The 20,313-nt window shown below is 36.8% G+C and overlaps 2 protein-coding genes and 1 long non-coding RNA gene across 3 annotated transcripts; all 3 read left to right on the top strand.

Annotated features, from left to right (window-relative positions):
• The first annotated feature begins 1,971 nt into the window (after window positions 1–1,971).
• LOC133708123 (glu S.griseus protease inhibitor-like) lies at window positions 1,972–2,456 on the top strand. Its single transcript, XM_062133577.1, has 2 exons — window positions 1,972–2,082; window positions 2,182–2,456. The coding sequence occupies exons 1-2, from the start codon at window positions 2,064–2,066 to the stop codon at window positions 2,379–2,381; spliced, it is 219 nt and encodes a 72-aa protein (XP_061989561.1). The 5' UTR covers window positions 1,972–2,063; the 3' UTR covers window positions 2,382–2,456.
• A 2,707-nt stretch (window positions 2,457–5,163) lies between these two features.
• LOC133707938 (glu S.griseus protease inhibitor-like) lies at window positions 5,164–5,751 on the top strand. The gene is made up of 2 exons (XM_062133404.1): window positions 5,164–5,284; window positions 5,383–5,751. Exons 1-2 carry the CDS (start codon window positions 5,266–5,268, stop codon window positions 5,574–5,576), a joined length of 213 nt encoding a protein of 70 aa, XP_061989388.1. The 5' UTR covers window positions 5,164–5,265; the 3' UTR covers window positions 5,577–5,751.
• A 13,966-nt stretch (window positions 5,752–19,717) lies between these two features.
• On the top strand, window positions 19,718–20,313 carry LOC133707822 (uncharacterized). The gene is made up of 2 exons (XR_009845311.1): window positions 19,718–19,836; window positions 19,943–20,313. It is a non-coding gene; the product is annotated as an uncharacterized LOC133707822 (long non-coding RNA).

Raw genomic sequence — 20,313 nt, 5'->3', positions numbered from 1 at the left:
AGTTCCAATACCCTCTCATTGAGAAAGAAAAAAAATTAGTCTCAAAAAAAAAAAAAAAATTGAATTCTACAGCACAGGGACAAAAGGTTTTCAATATTAGATTTAGAAGTAAGATGATAAATATTGTTTGATGTAAAATTGAAATGGTTGCATACCTGCATTTGTTTCTTATGTTAGTTAGAGGAGAGGCCAGAAAATTGTGCCATTTGGTAGAAGCCTAGAAGGCTCAAATTTTAATTAAACGTGAATTCCAAAAGGATCGAACCGCCTACTGATAGAAGCCAAAGACATGAGACACTCATACCACCTAGCTAAACCGCGATCATGTATTTATATTGTGCTCTTTAAAATTGTAAAGGCAATCGGGTAAACGCCTTCTGCATCTCTAGTCGGATCATTTTTAATGTATATATATATATAATTGTTGCATTAAAGGTGGTACATTTTTCCTTTCGCTCAGAGTTCTATTCCAATGAGTTTCGTATGAACAAAGTTTTAATGAGCGTACGTATTCTCTGTTATGGATTTTGGCAATTGTTGTTGTTAGTTAGATCACTATAACTGGCACTTGTATTACTTTGTTAATTGTGATGAATGATAAAAATGTAGACCTTGCGACCCCTTTGCTTTCTCTTCTCCCTCTTCCTTCGTTTCTCTGTATTTTCCTTCGCCTTGGTTAATTATCTATCATCAAATAACGTATATAGTACAATCAGATTTGTTGCTCAGCTTCAATAAGACCTACTTTTCTGTTATTCCTAATTGACCAAAGTATTGTGTTCTTCACTTTCATACCAAGAAAATACATTTTTATTTTGCTTATACATGCTTATGACAAGGAATGCCAATATCTAAAGTGAAATACCCCCTACGCCCCAGACGAGGTTTTCACATGATATAGAGATAGACACGATCTTGGCGGTAAGGTTTGTACTTATACAATGTGTGGAAACAAAATCAGTTATTTCAGCATACGCAATACACCCAAAGGTCGATAGCAACCAAACAGAAGCTAGTAAGATATGTGATACTATAAATTCAACGTTCTCCCTAGCTGGCCAATGTATATCACAATTCCACATACAGCTGGCTAAAGAGATCGAGAACACAGAAGGGAAACGTATGAAATGCGGTGTGTAGGTAAGGATTCGTGGCCTGAGCTCGTCGGAGCCAAGGTGACAGAGGCGGAGGCAAAAATTGAGAGTGAGAATGATTTAGTCAAGGTTGTCATCGTGAAAGAAGGATCATATGTCACTCATGATTTTCGGTGTAATAGGGTTCGAGTTTGGGTCGATAAACATGGCACCGTCACCAGGGTCCCCACAAGTGGTTGAATTTAGTCTCTTAGGGTATGTCAAAGTTACTAAGTTGAATAAGGAGATGTATGATCTCCATGCATTGTACTGATAGATTAATTAAGAATAGTTTGATGAATTAGTATGTTTGTTCTTCTTTAGTTCTAATTCCATTGAATCATGTTAATCATAGCCTTGTTAGCCTTCATTTTCTAGCTTGTTAATCGTAGAGAATTTAACCTTCAACCTGTTTTTAGTACTAATTAAAATCGTTGCACACAGCTTTCATTTGTTTCTCCTCATGTTAACTGGTAATTCAGGCCAGCTATAGCTAGCTCCACTTGTTTGGACAAGTAAAGCTAGCTCCAAACAAGTGGAGCTAGCTCCTTTAGTTAAAATCTCGAAGAGGAAGTTTGTGTGTACTACAATCCAATTTGTTGACCAGCTTCAATAAAACTGAACGACTTCTCTGTCATTATTTGACCAAGGTATACTAATTGTTCATTTTTCATACCATGAAACTACTATTCTTCATTTTGCTTCGGCGTGGTTATGACAAGGATCACCAATCTCTAAAAGTAAACAGCTCTTACGCGCACGTACGTCTTATTATAAGATCGAAATAGTCAATAATCACCAACCACAACTTGTTCAATGATCCACTATATATATAAATCTCTCCTTCCCTCCAACCCACCACAAAAGTAGTACAAGGAAGATATTCATCATCAGAAGGTAAAAGTCTAGATTGAAAGAACTTAAGCAAAGATGGCTGATCAATGCGAAGGTAATGTTCAGGCACGATCTGGTTCCTTGGTTTCTGCAATTATAAAGTAACTGATGCGAGTACTAATTTTTTTTGAGTCCATGTATAAAATATATGCAGGTAAGGATTCATGGCCCGAACTGTTGGGAGCTCAGGGGACAGTTGCAAAGGAAACAATTGAGAGCGAAAACTCTTTAGTCAAGGCAGAGATCGTGCTAGAAGGAACAATTGTCCCTATTAATATCCGGAGACAGTGTGATAGGGTTCGTGTTTGGGTCGATACAGATGGCATTGTTACCAGGGTCCCTGTCATTGGGTGATTGATCGATCGTTGATAATAATGGTTACTAGCTAGCTAGCTAGTCTCTTTCAAACATGTGATGAAAACCATATGAAATAATTTGTATTTCCACGCAATGTTCATTGTATTAAACAGTACGTAGTTTGTCCTTTTTTTTAAAAAAAAAACCAGTACGTAGTTTGTTTTTCTTTCAGTGTATTCTTAATGAATCTATTTATATAAAGAATTATTGCCTTCTCTTCTGCTCTAAAAATACTCTTGTTTCGGATCAATTACAAATGTGGTTAGGGTTTTTCTTTCAGTACACCATACATTTCTAATCTACACTTTCAACAAATATTATCAAACAGATAAAGATTAGTCAATTTTTAACGAGTAAAATGTCCAAACAGATAAAGATAATTTGAACTACAAAACTAAAATGATCACATCTTACCAAACTTAACCTTGTTTAACAAACTACATCGTGCAATACAGCACCCACAGAAGAAACTTCATACTTTGGAAAGAACTATTGGTAGAGGTAACCATATATTAGTTCTTCTTTGTTTTGGCATGGCTTTAGACTTTCCTTGGTGTCGGTCAAATTTCGTATACAATGACCCAAGAAATAGTTCCTTTGCACAAGCAAGAAACCAATAAACCAAGTGATATGTCTTCGATTAAACAACATTACTTTGTGACTCCTTGGCAAAGGAACGTCCAACGGGCACTTTGGATCAATTATGCCACCATACCGTTCAATGGATTCTGGTAGCTTCTAGTTTTGCAGCCATCCACCTTTCTTGGGTCAATTATGCCACCATACCGTTCAATGCTGTTCATTGCGTGCTAACTGATTCCAGTTAATTTGTTTCATAACTTGTCCATACTTGGAAATGTTAAGCAGCACAATTATTCTGTTGTTCATGATCTTCAACGTCTCTTTTGCTTCAGTTCATTGGTTTCTTTTGCCTTTTGTTCATGTTTGACTCAGCAGAAAATTTTAACTTTCTTTTTATTTGATGTAGAGAAATTCCCATACTTTGAAGGTCTAATTTCCAATTAGAGGGCGTGCAGACCATTAAGACATGCTATTACAGATTTTAATTAATTGCAAATTAGAGGGTGAAGAAGGCCACTAATAAATTGCTTCTACTTGTTTAGAACGCTTGTTGAGGCCCTAAAGACAGCAAGCACTAGGAGGAAGAAAAATGCAAGATAATATCCAAGCTGAGAGCTGGAGACAAGCCACCACTGATCGATGACAATTTAGGTGAAAATATTGAAGTACTGAAGTACATTGCAGACCATGTAATCCTTCAGGATTTCGGGGTTGTCTAGGGTACCTTGATGTATGCCATACCCTTATTTTTATTTTAATAAATTAATGTAATGGAAACCTACTGAATTGGTTAACAGGTTATCCACCTAAATGTTGACCTATGTTATTTTAAAAAATAAAATTTACTATATTAACGATACATTCTATCTTGACATGTAATATTGGTAAGAAACATGTAACATATATTGTCAAAATAATAAATTACACCTAGTGGAACTAAAATTACGACTTATGACCACACTTATTGTGGTTATTGTAATTGTGTGGTCAAAGATGTAAATATGATAGTTGAACAATGTTTATCAAATGGAGAACCTTTTTACAATAGAGAGTACTTACATATCTTTTGGTCTAATATTAATTTTACCATATTCACGACACAATTGTTGTCAGAATTGTAAAATAGTTGATTATCTTGTAAATGATGCAGTTTTTGAAGTAATTACTACAAATAGAACAAAAGTGAGAACTTTTACATCAATTGTTGGGGGTCGTAGTAAAATATGTAGTCATTGTAGTAATCATTTCATTAATGATAAAAGCATAAGGATTTACCATTGTGACAATAAATTTGTTATCACACTTGTTAAATTGTCCATAAACTAGTACATTAGTTTAAGTGGAGTAATTACTAAAAATAGAACAAAAATTACCGCTTTTACATCAAATTGACATAGATTATGGTAAAATGCATGGTCATTGAAGTAATAATTTCATTAATGATAAAAAAAAATGAAGATTTACCACTCTAACAATAAATTTGTTGTCACACTTGTTAAATTGTCCATAAACTAGTACATAGGTTGTAGGTGGAATTCGTACCTACCCCATGGTGACTCAAACCATGGGGAATTCGTACCATATAGAAGTCTCAAACTTCAATTAAACATGGATGACGCATCTTCCATTAACTGCTTCCTTTGCTGCTTCCTTTTTACCAGCTGGGGCACATCACCCTAATTGGAGATTTCCAACGTACAATCAGATATAATTGCCACATCGAGGGCAAGTGCTACTTTTTTCCTTTCACCCATAGTTTTGTTCCGATGGGTTTCGTAGGGAGAAGGTTTTGATGAGGTTACGGTGCTCCTACTATCATGTACTCCATGATCTGATCAAATGGACTTCTTCTAGCCAAACTAATAAGTCTTAATTAAACAAATCAAATCAACTAATGAATGAGAAATCTAAACAATTTCTTATTGAACAATTCCTATCAGCAAAGTACGTCTGTAGTACAATCAGATTTGTTGATAAGCTTACATAAAACTGATAGACTTCTCTGTATTCCTAATTGACCAGGTATATTTTTCTTCATTTTTATATCACGAAACTACTATTCTCCATTTTGCTTCTGCATGCGTGCAAGGATTACCAACGTCTAAAAGTAAACAGCCTTGTTCAAGGATTACCAATGTTATTATTATAAGATCGGAATAGTCAATAATCACCGACCACAACTTGTTCAATGATCCACTATATATAAAGATTCATCTTTCCTTCCTTCCAATACACCACAAATATTCCAAGAGAGATATTCATTACAGAGAGTAAAAGCCTAGATTGAAAGAAAGCAAAGATGTCTGATCAATGCGAAGGTAATCTATGCTTGATCTGGTTCCTTTGTTTTCTAATTATAAAGTAATTGATGCGAGTACTAATTTTTTTTGAGTCCTTATATAAAATATATATGCAGGTAAGGATTCATGGCCTGAACTGTTGGGAGTTGAGGGAACAGTTGCAAAGGCAACAATTGAGAGAGAAAACTCTTTAGTCGAGGCAGTGATCGTGCTAGAAGGATCGTTTGTCACCGCAGATTTCCGGTGTGATAGGGTTCGTGTTTGGGTCAATACAGCTGGCATTGTTACCAGGGTCCCTGTCATTGGGTAATTGATCGATCATTGATAATAATGGTTACTAGCTAGTCTCTTACATACATGTGAAGAAAATCATATGAAATAATACAGAAATAATGAGTTGTATATATTTCCATGCAATATTCATTGTATTAAACAGAATGTAGTTTGTTTTTCTTTCAGCGTATTCTTACTGAATCTACATAAATAAAGAATTATTGCCTTTTCTCTAAATATTCTTGTCTCTGATCAATCACAAATGTGGTTAGGGTTTTCTTTCAGTGCACCATACATACGAATCTAGGCTTATAATGAATGTTATTAAACAGATAAAGATTAGTCAATTTTTAACAAGCAAAATGACCAAACAGATAAAGATAATCCGGAGTACAAAACTAAAACGATCACATCTTACCAAATTTTACCTTGTTTAACAAACAACATCGTGAAATACAGCAACCACAGAAGAACCTTCTTACTTTGAAAAGAACTATTGGTAGAGGTGAGTTCTTTTCTTATTTGGGTTTAGACTTTGCTTGGTGTCAATCAACTCCGTATACAAAATGACCCAAGAAATAATTCGTTTGCACGAGCAAGAAACCGATAATTAAACAAAGTTATGTGTGTCTTTGATTACACAACATGGAAAATTCTAAGGTACTGGGCTGTTTGCTATACAACCATTTTTTTGAATATTTAAAAAAATATTCAATGGCCTTGAATATTTAAAAGGTTGGTAACCTGTTTTCCCCTTAACTAAATCATTAGTAATTAATTATAGAATCTTTTTCTCTAAAAAATAAAAAAGTAATGAGTCTTTTATTACTAATTAAGTACATCATTAGTACTTTCTTTAATCAATTATAACTGAGGTCTACTTTGAGTAATTTATCATTAAATCAAGTAATTACTTGTATGATGACAATATATTACCTTATAGATGTGGAAATTTAATTCTATTATGGTACTTATTCCACATAGGATCATATTTATAAAAAAAAAGGGAGAAATGACGAAAAATGTTGTAAAAAATGTTCTCTTTTTGGTAATTACAAGGTCTAGGACCACATTTACAAGTTTATGAATCATTTTATAAAATTAAAAACGAATGTGTTGTTTTGGGTGGTAAATCTTCATATTTTAGACTAAATAGACAATGTGTCCTCATTCACGTAATAGAGCTCTCAACTGACCAGTACCTTATGTAATGTTCCTCATTGAGAAAATAATTACATCATTGACAGTGATTATTACGAATATAAGGATAAATGATCAAAAATATTGTAATAAATGTCTTGTTTGTGGTAATTACAAGGTCTAAGACAACATATACCAGTTTATGAACTATTTTACAAAATTAACAACAAATGTGTTGTACAAGTGGTAAATCTTCATATTTCATACCAAATAGAGCATGTGTCCTCATTCACGTAATAGAGGTCTCAAATTTGTAATTGGGTGGAACCTTGTGTAATCTTCTGGATAGAAAATAATTACGTCTCTGACAATGCTTATTACAAATATAAGGACAAATGATCAAAAATATTATAATAAATATCATGTTTGGGGTAATTACAAGGTCTAAGACAACATATATTAATTTATGAACTATTTTACAAAATTGACGACAAATGTGTTGTACAAGTGGTAAATCTTCGTATTTCATACCAAATAGAACATGTGCCCTCATTCACGTAATATAGTTCTCGAATGTGTAATTGGGTGATATCTTGTGTAATCTTTCTCATTGTGAAAATAATTATATCTCTGACAACACTTATTACGAATATAAGGACAAATGATTAAAAATATTGTAATAAATGTCCTGTTTGTGGTAATAAATCTCCAACTCTCATTTGCTCCAATTGACTGGTTTCTTTTGCCCTTTGTTCAACATTTCTTAGATAAAAGGTATGGGATACGGAAGGATATTGTAGCCTGTCTCAACATTACTCTGCAACTCCTTGGCAAAGGAACATCCAACAGGCGCGCTTTGGGTCCATTGTGCCACCGTAGTTCAATGGATACTGGTAGCTTCTACTTGTGCAGCCATCCAACTTTATCTGTTCATTTTAGACTCGCTAAATGATTCTAGTTTGTTTCATGAGTTGTCCATACTTGGAAATGTTAAGCAGCAAAATTATTCTGTTGTTCATCATCTCCAACTCTCATTTGCTCCAATTGACTGGTTTCTTTTGCCCTTTGTTCATGTTTTACTTGATGTAGAGAAATTTCCGTACCTTTTATGGTGTAATTGCTGATTAGAGGGTGCGCAGCCCATTAAGAAATGCTGTGATCAGGTTTTAATTGCAAATTAAAGGGTTCAGAAGACCACTAATAAATTACTTCTACTTACACAGAACTCTTGTTTAGGCCTAAAGACAGTAAGCACAACTAGGAAGAGAAATGCAAGATTTTCAAGCTGAGAGTTAGAGGCAAGCCAACACTGATGCTAATATTTGGCAAAAGTGTCGAAATACATTGCAGACCATGAAATCCTTCAGGATTTCTTACAATTAATGTACTATATATGAAGCTGTTGTAAAACGATAGTAAAAGAATTTGAGAGAGGGAGAGTTTAGACACCAAGAATGAAGTATGAGAAATGGAGTGATTCTATTCATCTCACAATGAGGTTTATATAGGAGTACCTCAGGTTTACAAAAGGTAACTATTTAACGATTACATCAATCACTCGTCTGATTACAATCAATCAATCGCTAATTATATTCTGTTAATCACCAATCAATCTTAATTGGCGTATATCACGCAACACTAATTGCTATTACATGAATAGCCACATTAATATTTACAACACTCCCCCTTGGATATTCCATGTCAATAGTGTTGCCCCTGCTATGCGCTTCTAAGTTGCCTCGTCAAAAACCTTGCCAAGTAATAAAAACCCTGTGGGAAAAAACAACCTTGGTCGAAGGAGAAAAAGAGCACAACGCGCTTGAGTGTGGAGTAGCAGTATTACAGCTTCAGATATAGGTGAAGTCTTCTTATCAGCACCATAAGTACGTAGTATGTCTACGAGAGGGATGCATTAGAATTGCTACACCAAAACCTTGCCCGGTAAACCCAGTGGGAGAAACCCGTGGTCGAAGGGAAAAGATGAGCAAATGCATATATGTCAAATCAAAACATCTTCAGGATGTAGTACAAGTGGGGTGACCATGCTAAAGATGTGCCTCGTTAAAACCTTGCCAGGTAACAAAACCCAGTGGGACAAAATAACCCTGGACGAAGGACAAAAAGAGTACACGATGGTCAAATGTGTATGCTTCGGGATACTCCCCCTGATTTCGACTCCCCCTGAAAATTACATGTTAGGTCATTCAGATAGTTTACGTAGACCAATACCTTGAACATGCTTCTGGAATGTAGACTTTGGTAGTGACTTGGTAAAGAGGTCTGCACGATTATCTTCAGATCGAATCTGCTTGACTTCAATCTTCTGATGCTCCTGTTGTTGCTAATTGAAGGAGAACTTCTGTACAATATGTTTGGTGTTGTTTCCTTTGATGAAACTCGTCTTTATCTGCTCTATGTAAGTAGCATTATCCTCATAGATAATGGTTGGTTCATCAGTGGTGGAATGCAGTCCACATGTGCTTCGAACATGCTTTGTAACGGCTTTTAGCCATGTACATTCACATACTGCTTCTTGAAGAGCTAGTATCTCAGCATGATTCGAAGAGATAGCAACAAGTGTCTATTTCGTAGACCTCCAAGAAATTGCAGTATTCCCAATGGTAAAGACATAACCAGTTTGGGAACGTGCCTTGTGCGGGTCTGATAGATAGTCTATATCAGCATATCCAACAAGGCAAGCATCATTCTGAGGATCAAGGGGGTTTGATCCATTCCTTGATGCGTAGGGATAGAATAAGCCCATATCCGTTGTACCTTTAAGGTAGCGAAAAATGTCTTTTATGCCATTCCAGTGGCAGCGTGTTGGCACAGAGCTATATCTAGCTAACAAGTTCACATCGAATGAGATGTCCTATCTAGGGCATTAAGCCAAGTACAATAATGCGCCAATTGCACTTAGATATGAGACTTCTGGCACCAATATCTCTTCGTTATCATCTGCAGGACGATACGGTTCTCTCTAGACTTCAGACGACCATGGGTGTGCTTGCTTTTATCCTCATTAAAGCAACTTAACTTCTTCTGGATGTAATTTGGTTGATGGACCAAAATTTCATCTGCACTGTGCTCGGGCTCCAGGTCGAGACAATAATTTGTTCTCCCAAGGCCTTTCATCTCAAATTCCAACTTCAGGTGCTTTGCGGTTTCCTTGATCTCTTCAGGTGTATCAATCAAATTCGATCATGTCATTGACATAGACCGCCACAATTCCAAACTAGGAACTTGTTTCCTTAATAAACACGCATGGGCATAGTTTATTATTCACATATCCCATCCCGATTAAATATTCACTTAGACGGTTATACCACCTCCGTCTGGATTGTTTCAATCCATAAAGTGAACGCCTCAAAACTAATGGAGAGCGTGTTCCGTGGTCTAGAACTATTTGCATCGGGTATATTAAGTCCTTTAGGAACTTTTATGTATATCTCTGTATCGTGATCCCCATAGAGATAAGTTATGACCACATTCATAAGCTGCATATTCAGTTTTTCGGAAACTACCAAACTGATAAGGTAGCGGAACGTTATGACGTCCATTACGAGAGAATACGCCTCCTCGTAATCAATCACAGGGCGTTGAGAAAATTCTTGCGCCACTAGATGAGCCTTGTGTATCACAATCTCGTTTTTCTCATTACGCTTCCTTACAAATACCCATTTAAATCCTACAGGTTTAACATGGGGAGGTGTGGGAACTACAGGCCCAAACACCTTTCTCTTTGTCTAGGAATCTAATTCGACCTGGATTGCTTCTTTCCATTTTGGCCAGTCATCTCTACGTTGACATTCATCAACGGAGTAAGGTTCGATGTCATCGCTATTTATAATTTCGGTAGCTACTGCGAATACAAATATATCATCGATGATAATCTCATTCCGATTCCAAATCTCACTTAAGCATGCATAATAATTTACCGAGATTTCTCTATTCTCTGGAGTGGGTTCAGACGTTGGAGCGTCCCCCAACGTCGTCTCTTCTAGGACAGACCCATAATCCGAAATTGTCTCGTGAGATGGATCAGTTCAGATCGCGATGTCTAGTGGATTAGTTGGTGCCAGTTTTACCCTCTTCCGGGGATAAGAATCCTTCGAACCTAGTGGTCTACCTCGCTTCTGGGCAGGGACATGTGACTGGTTAGCCGCCATGGTCGTACCTCGTCCATCTGGGGCGACACGTCCTACAGGGACATCTATCCTTGCAGGCACATTTGCAGCAGGTATATGTGATCTCGTCACTTTAGCTAGATCAGAGAAAGTGTCTGGCATATTGTATTCTATACTCTATAGATCTAGAATTGTCCGCACTTCAGTATTTTCATGCGGTTTGGGGATCAAGATGAGACATTGTGGGAATGTTAATTCACGCCGTTCATCAGGAACGGTGACGTTCTTATCTCCCCCTAACGGCGGGAAGACTGTCTCATCAAAGTGACAATCCGCAAATCTAGCGGTAAAGAGATCGCCTGTCAAGGGCTCTAAGGAGCACATAATGGATGGGATTCATAATCGACATACACGCCCATCCTTTGTTGAGGACCCAATTTTGTACGTTGTGACGGCACAATTGGCACACGGACTGCATACCCAAATCCGCGTAAGTGCGAAACATCAGGTTCGTACCCAGTCACCAACTGTATCGCGGAGTAAGGTTGGGTAGCAGTGGGCCTCAACGGGACCAACATAGCTGCATGCAAGATTGCATAGCCCCACGCAAAAACTAGAAGTTTGGTGCGCATTACCAAGATTCTATTTGCGAGACCATCTTGGGTGTGAACATAGGGAACTATATGTTCAGCATCAATCCCAAGGGATATGCAATAATCATCGAAAGACTTCGATGTAAACTCTCCGGTATTATCAAGTCTTATTGACTTTATGGGATAATCCGAGTGGTGAACCCTCAATTTCATGATCTGGGTGAGAGTTTAGCAAAAACAGCGTTTTCTTGTGGACAATAGTGTAACATGTGATCACTTTGTCGATACATCAACCAAAACCATTAATATTTAACTGGTCCACATGGTGGTTGGATATATATGTCCACAAATTTCCCTTGCATTCTGTGCAGAAAAATGGTGGTGTATGTACTAGTCTTTGCATATGATGGTCTAGTATGGCATAGCGTGCCATTATATACAAGACCCTTATTCAGAAGGGGATGCACCTGCGATGAATTGAGGATATGGTGCATCATACTTTGACCTGGGTGTCCCAAACGGTCATGCCATAGCAAGTAGTTGCTTGAATTAGTTAGCTTCTAGCTAACAGATTCCAATTTCTTCAATGTACGCTTCTGGCCACACACTTTGGAGGTTTTGCAAAGATATTACACTCATTTTTCTCAGTGGTTTCAACGTGATAACCGTTAGTTCGAATATCCTTAATACTCAATAACGTTCTTCTGGAACGTGGAGATTATAAGGCCTCATTAATGGTAGGTTCAGTACCATTGGACAACATATAGTGGGTTTTGCCATAACCCTCTATCAGGTTGGATTGACCTAATACGGTTGTCACAGAGGTATGAATAGACAATAAGTTTGAAAAATATCTCCGATATGGGAGTATGGTGTGCGTAATAGCACTTTTAACCAGACAACAAACTTCCCCACAAAATATGCCTATTCATTTATTTAATTCAATGGATCACATGTATGAATAAGTTTATTGAATTAAATATATTCGAACATAACCACATTTCTATTATCCAAAATAATTGAAAACATAAATCACCAAAATCCGAAGATGTTTTATTCATTAAGATGAAATAGATATGGCACAAGGGGCCAATTATACCCATGTCTTCGAGTTCTAATCCTCGGTATGTTCAGCAACTGCCTGAAAATCCGTGATCTCTAGTGTGGAATCGATAGAAAATGACCCTTCAATAAAGTTGGTATTTCGAGTTACGCAACCGGCGTAATACTCATCTACTGCTTAGGCTATCGCACAATAGGTGCGGGACCAACAGTCAATTTCTCCACATTGATAACAAAGATCATGCTGATTCTGGTGGCAGCGGGCCGGACCAGTGTTCCTTTCAACTCGGGCTTGCTCAATTATGGCATCATGGTTTCTACCACGTGGAGCCTGATTACATGGCCTCTTGGGCTTTGGCCAAGTGGCAGACGGTCATATGAGCTAATTTCGTTCTGCCAATCATGTCTTGCTTCAAGCAAGAAAATGGTCATTTGATGGTGAAAGTGCTCTTCCAGAGCGACCCAAAGAGTCTGTGTATCCTCTTCATCGAATACTCAACTTGGAGTGTTTTCTCCATATGTTTCCTTTGAAAATTATGGCACTCATATTAAAAGCCTCAATGACGACATTGTTAGCATTGATTGTTGATCTCATCTTCTTTGCAATCAGATGAATTTTCACATCTTGAGTTCACTTTAGATAGTTTCTTCTGGAGACCTCCAAAGCAACAAAGTCAAACATGTTGATCGAGATTTAAAATTTCTTACAGGAAAGGAACAAATAATATTAGTGCCTTGGGTAATATCATCCATAAGCAAGTAATGAGAACTTCAGGTTCTATAACATGGTATGAAAAATCGGATTAGACATGTAAAATCTACTGGTTTTATCGTGTGTGGTGAATTTATGAAGTAAACTTCAAGTTTCTTAAACGGCATTTATCGAAACTACAAGTTCGATATATGTATGAACTACTGGTTCATTTAGAACTTCTAGTTCATTAGGTACCTGCATTTTCTACATATATATTCTAGTGCGAAAATTTAGACAAGTAACTCAATAATATTGAATTGAGCAAATTGAAATAATCTCACAAATTGGATAAATAAAAATCACAAATCAATCGAGATATTAATTGCATGCTACTAATTTAACATATTAACTATCACACAATTATGTGAATAAATGCTTCTGGCAATTAATTACACATATTAGATATGGTGAATCTATTTACAATATGAAATCATTTTTCCTTTTATTTGATTCTGTTGGACCAAAGGAGTGGGCTTGATAGTGAAGTCTATCGGGCTTAGTCTGCGGGCTTGTGACCCGGGCTTTCATGCGTAATTCAAATGGTGTGTGAGACCTGCTGGGCTGCTAGGTCCTGCTGAGGGAGAGTGGGCCTGCTGGGCTCAAGCTGGTCTGCCAAGGAATGAAAAGTTATTACTCAACCATTTCGGTAACTCCAATTGAATACGACCAGGTAAGGAAAGATGAGGTTTAGGTGGAGCGAGGCTCTCTTAAGTACACAGCCTCATCTGAACCTTGCCTAGACATCGCATCCAACTGGATGAGCCTAGTTTGAGAAGATTCATAACTTTTGTCATGGCACCATGTGATGAGTTTCTGTTCTGGTCTTGCAACTTGGGCTTGAGCTTCTGGCTCAGATTTGTTGTTGTGACTTTGGGCTTGATTTGAGCTTCTGACTCAGCCCCATTTAATATTCACCATTAACCTGTCTTTTTTTTTTCTTAAATGCTTCTGGCATTAACGCTTCATTAACCCCATAAATATTACATAATCATTATGGCAATAAACTTAATGTACAGCATTAAGAAATTGTAATGAAGTAAATAAATATCATAAAGTCAATAATGAAATCATTATGGTGATGAGCGTAATATACGACATTAACAGGAAATGATGCACATTATTATGGCAATGATTTGAATAAACGCTTCCGGCATTATAGTAATATTAAATAGGAATTCTACATGTCAATGTGTCATGGTACATGTCAATCAAATCCAAAAACATGAACAAATATATACGACAGATATATATGTATCAACCAAATAAATTAATAAAGTAAATTTAGGGGTTCATGCATCATGGTGATTGTTCATATAATCAAGTTTGAAAAAATGAATTAAAATTAGAATTTGGAGAACTTAACTCAATGTAGAACGGATGAATCTTCATCTTATTTGTGCAGAACTGAGAAGGTTGTCTTCTCAGCCAATCCAACCAATCCAATAGCTTGGGAGTTATTTGCCTCTTCTCTTGATTGAATGATGAACCACATCTCTCCGCAACTCGCAATCTGAATCCTAGAGCTTGTCGTGCTGATAACGTGTTGTAAAACGATAGTAAAAGAATTTGAGAGAGGGAGAGTTTAGACACCAAGAATGAAGTATGAGAAATGGAGTGATTCTATTCATCTCACAATGAGGTTTATATAGGAGTACCTCAGGTTTACAAAAGGTAACTATTTAACGATTACATCAATCACTCGTCTGATTACAATCAATCAATCGCTAATTATATTCTGTTAATCACCAATCAATCTTAATTGGCGTATATCACGCAACACTAATTGCTATTACATGAATAGCCACATTAATATTTACAACAGAAGCTAAATAAAACAGTTAATATGCTTTCTTCATCTTAGTTGTTTTCCTCGACTCTTGAGTCTTGACATCAAATTTCAGAAACTGCAATATCGGATCAAAGGACGTGGGAATTACTATCAACTTCATAGTTCATACACCTATAAAAGGTCGGTTCGACTAGACAGGAGGAAGAACCTAAAGAAAGAGTCTACCATTCATCTGCAACTGGAATGTGATAATGCTGTGCCAAACGCTTAGCAGTTCCATCTGTTATCACGCCATTTATTATTTCACACTTCTCATGATTCGCCTTTGTTTCCAAGTAATTTGGAATGAATTGAACATTTTTAACTGTCCCAAACTGAGAGATAGCTTTTCTGACAACCGTTTCAGTAACCTGTGAAGAGAGGTTATCAAGGTATACAGTTCGTCTGACCTTTTCCTCAAATGCAGAGTACTCTGCCTCTGAAGCCATATTCCGACAGCAAGTAAAAATCTAACATGAAACACAGTTCAACTGTTAGCCAAAACATTTCAAATTCTGATATAATTCCTATTCAAGCAAAGACTTAAAGAACATAGAATCATAGCAAAACCCCAGAAAGTGCAGATTCATCATAGAACACCTAATCTTTGAATGGAATAAGTAATCCACAAAGCTTAACATACTAAGCTCCCAACCCTAATGCAGCATTAACATAGCATTAGCCAAAAGATACGACGTTACTGTTATTTAATTGTAGTCCTCATTCTAGACGTTAGCTTTGCTCTATTGACACGTATAACCGTAGCCCACGAATCATGAACGTGCCTATTGTTAACAATTGTACTAGTGAATCTTGGAGTACAAGGATTCATATTCCAACTCGGAGTAGGAAATCTCTCATATTACAATTATAGAACTAATCTTAGTTTGATAAGGCACACTAAAGTTAACATTCTTCAACAATCATATCTTATGCAATAGTAGACACGTTTCACATCAGTGTATTATCAAAGATATTAATTTCTAAGACCCAAAAGCATAAGATTTACCTCCCAAATTTTCATTTAATCAAAAAGACAATGCTTGGACAAGATAAAACCCATCTAATTATCCTTATTTAGTCATTGAATCAATTAAACTTCCAGCCCTACAACTAAGACATGACTATTTATTCCCGTCCAAGAGAACCATGTTCTGCCAACATCATTTGTATTAACGAAGTGCAAATGGACATCAACCTCTGACAAACCTCCTCCTTCCTTTTGTCAAGGCTCAGAACGAATTGTCAAAGGCAAGACAGAGGCATCTTAACCAAAACTATGATAGTCATGGACTATTATCCTCTCTAGTTCTAATTAAGAGAAACCTCGAGTACATTTGGGAATTGTAACAGAAGGCTCACGATTGCGAAATAAAAAAATGCACAACGAAACCTAGCTGATCTACAAATGAATCAGGGTCACCACTCAAGATGATAAACGCAACTCTGGGCTAATCTTTGATATGCAAAAACCACATTAGCACATAATGGCTTGACTACTCTACTTAACTCCAGAATGTTCATCAAATAAAGTCTTGTTAGAGCAATCATTAGATATAGTGAAATAGAAAAAAAAATGATGTATTCAACTCAAACAGCCCACAAGTAAATCTGAGGAGACAATCACCACAACAGAACAATGTAGCCTAATCCCTCACAAGTAAAAATAACTAACCAGGATACTTTCTTTGTACTTGATGTAGAGAAATTTCCTTACTTCTAGGCCTAATTTCCGATTAGAGGGTGTGCAGACCATAAAGACATATACAGATTTTAATTAATTGCAAATTAGAGGGTGCAGAAGACCGGCCACTAATAAATTACTTCTACTTGTTTAGAACTCTTGTTGAGGCCTAAAGACAGCAAGCACTAGGAGGAAGAGAAATGCAAGATAATATCCAAGCTGAGAGCTGGAGACAAGCCACCACTGATGACAATTTAGGTGAAAATATTGAAATACATTGCAGAACATGCAATCCTTCAGTATTTCTTACAATGTACTCTATATGAAGCTAAATAAAACCGTTAATTTCTTCTTCATCTTGGTTCTTGTTTCTACTCAAGAGTTTTGACATCAATTTTCATAAACTGCAATATGGGATCAAAAGACGTGGGAATAGCTATCAACTTCATACACCTATATAAGGTCAGTTTGACTAGACAGGAGGAAGAACCTAAACTAAGAGTCTACCATTCATTTGCAACTTGAATGTGATAACGGTGTGCCAAACGCTTAGCAGTTCCATCTGTTATCACGCATTTATCTTTTCATTCTTCTCATGATTCTCCTTGAGGGCTCCTCGCTGCCTCTCTGCAAGCGTCTCTATCATCCTCCAACTGTTGATTGATGGTAATCAGCGTTTGTTGCCTCTGAAAATTACCTCGGCCTAGATAGCCGAGAGATCAAGGAACAAACGTCCTTCTTGATGAATGAATTGCGGGGCGTGCCAGCACACGGCCAGAAGGCCAAGTGTGCAATTGTAGATGTAGTGCGCGAGTTCTGACTTCGTCGAGCGACTGAAAGCCGAGGAAGGAACAATCTCGGCTGAGGGTTCGATGCCTTGGAAACAAGGACTTTCGGGTTGTTCAATGGATGAGGCGAATGATGATTGGTAACCAAATAATTACTTTAAAACTACTCCTAGTGCAAAGAACGTAGAGTACGGGAATAGAAGAGCGCAGAAGTAAACTCTAGACTAAGAGCAAGAAAGTAAAGAACAATGAAGTAACTTGCAAAAACTGAAAGAGCAGTAACGTAAAGAGCAAAAAAGATAAACGGCTTAAAGATAAAACTATCAACTATAACCAAAAAGTAGCAAAGGAGACAATTGAAATATCGATACTAGATTACAAGAAAAACGAAGGGAAATGACTTGAACTAGTAGAGCCAACAACTAAAGAATTGAAAAGACAATGAAACTAATCTGGAGCTAAGAAAAATAAAAGGAAACCCATGATGGAGTTTTGACTGAAGATGTTGTGTCCTTTGTCTTCTGTTGATGCTTCTTTATATAGAGGTGGACTTGCTGGACGACCAAGCGAATGTAAAGTCTTTCTCTCGAACTCAAATTGCTTGCTTCAATCTTATTAGGACTCCTAATGCATGTTAGGTAATTGATACACATGATGTATATCAAGGTCTCACGTCACCAGCTAGTATGTATGACTTATCAATGTTAATCATGCAATTAGTTTTAGCATTGTACCACGGTCATGCAACAGAATCCTACTCCAATTCAACAAGTATTATTGCATGATTACATTAATTGGTTTGGACAGTTTGACACAACAACCTAGCAGCTTGTTTAATCAAACGAAAACTTATCTTTAAGTCCCACTTCATAAGCTCCTTTCCTGACTCGTTGCAAACACTACCCATGCAAATCAAGATAATTATCATCAATTAAAAATTACCCATAATTATCTCAATATCTTCATTCGTTAAATGGCCACGATATAATCGATAAACCGATATGCTACTATTGGGTATAAACAGCTTCAAGAGCATTATCCTTGGCGAGCTGCTTCAATTTATTCGCCACTTCAACCAGGGTCCCTACGTACCGTTGGTTGAATTTCTGTTTAGGACTTTCAAGGTTACTTAAATTAAATTAGGAGTAGTTGTATGATCTCAATGCATTGTACTGATTGAAGAAGAATCGCTTGGTAAAGTTCACAGTATTTAAATTTAGTTTTAACTTCTATTCTATCATGAAAGATACCTATGTTATTGTTTCTTCAAAGATAAGTAAGCCTTCATTTTCTAGCTTGTTAATTGTAGAGAATTAAGCCTTTCAACCTGTTTTTAGTACTGATTAAAATGGATGCACACAGCTTTCATTTGTTTCTCATTTTAACTGGTAAGTCAGGCCAGCTCTACTTGTTTGATGACTTTGATCAAGTTAATTATGGAACAAAGGTAGCTGCTAGCTATAGTTAGAATCTTGGACACGAAATTCGTACCATATAGAATAATAGAAGTCTCAAACTTTAATTAAACATGGATGACACATCTTCCTTTAACTGCTTCATTTGCTGCAAGACAAAGCGAGGAGTATATTACCTGGGGCACATCTCCCTAGTTGGACATTTCCACTGTACAATCAGACATAAATGCCATCGAGGGCGCGCAAGTGGTACTTTTTTCCTTTCACCCAGAGTTTTGTTCCGATGGGTTTCGTATGGAGAAGGTTTTGATGAGGGTACGGTGCTCCGACTATCGCGCACTCCTTGATCTGATCGATCAAGTGGACTTCTTCTAACCAAAATAATAAGTCTTAATTAAACAAATCAAATCAACTAATGAATGAGAAATCTACTCTAGAGTTGTCTAATTATATGTCTAGGGGTGTTACCTAAGTGGAAGATTACAGTAGCAAACTATCAATTTCTTTTGAACAATTCCTATCATCAAAGTACGCCTGTCGTACAATCAGATTTGTTGATAAGCTTACATAAAACTGATAGACTTCTCTGTATTCCTAATTGACCAGGTATATTTTTCTTCATTTCTATGTCACGAAACTACTATTCTCCATTTTGCTTCTGCATGCGTGCAAGGACTACCAGCGTCTAAAAGTAAACAGCCTCTTCGCATTTTCATATATGCATTTATCATAAGACCCAAATAGTCAATAATCACCACCCACAACTTGTTCAATGATCCACTATATATATGAATCTCTCCTTCCCTCCAATACACCACAAACATATTCCAAGAGAGATATTCATCATCAGAGAGTGAAAGCCTAGATTGAAAGAAAGCAAAGATGTCCGATCAATGCGAAGGTAAGGTTGATGCATGATCATATCTGGTTACTTGGTTTCTGAATTATAAAGTAATTGTTGCGAGTACTAAATTTTTTTTGAGTCCATAAATATAATATATATGCAGGTAAGGATTCATGGCCTGAACTGTTGGGAGCTGAGGGAACAGTTGCAAAGGCAACAATTGAGAGCGAAAACTCTTTAGTCGAGGCAGTGATCGTGCTAGAAGGAACACCTGTCACTACAGATTTCCGGTGTGATAGGGTTCGTGTTTGGGTCGATACAGATGGCATTGTTACCAGGGTCCCTGTCATTGGGTAATTGATCGGTCGTTGATAATAAGGGTTACTTACTTACTTGTGAAGAAATTCATATAAAATAATACTGAAATAATGAGTTGTATTTCCATGCAATATTCATTGTATTAAACAGTACGTAGTTTGTTTTCCTTTCAGTGTATTCTTAATGAATCTATTTAAATAAAGAATCATTGCCTTTTCTTC

Source organism: Rosa rugosa, chromosome 5 (assembly GCF_958449725.1).
Source record: "Rosa rugosa chromosome 5, drRosRugo1.1, whole genome shotgun sequence".
NCBI classification, from domain to species: Eukaryota; Viridiplantae; Streptophyta; class Magnoliopsida; order Rosales; family Rosaceae; genus Rosa; species Rosa rugosa.
The sequence above is the reverse complement of the archived record's forward strand: the minus strand, read 5'-3'. Positions and strand labels throughout refer to the sequence as shown.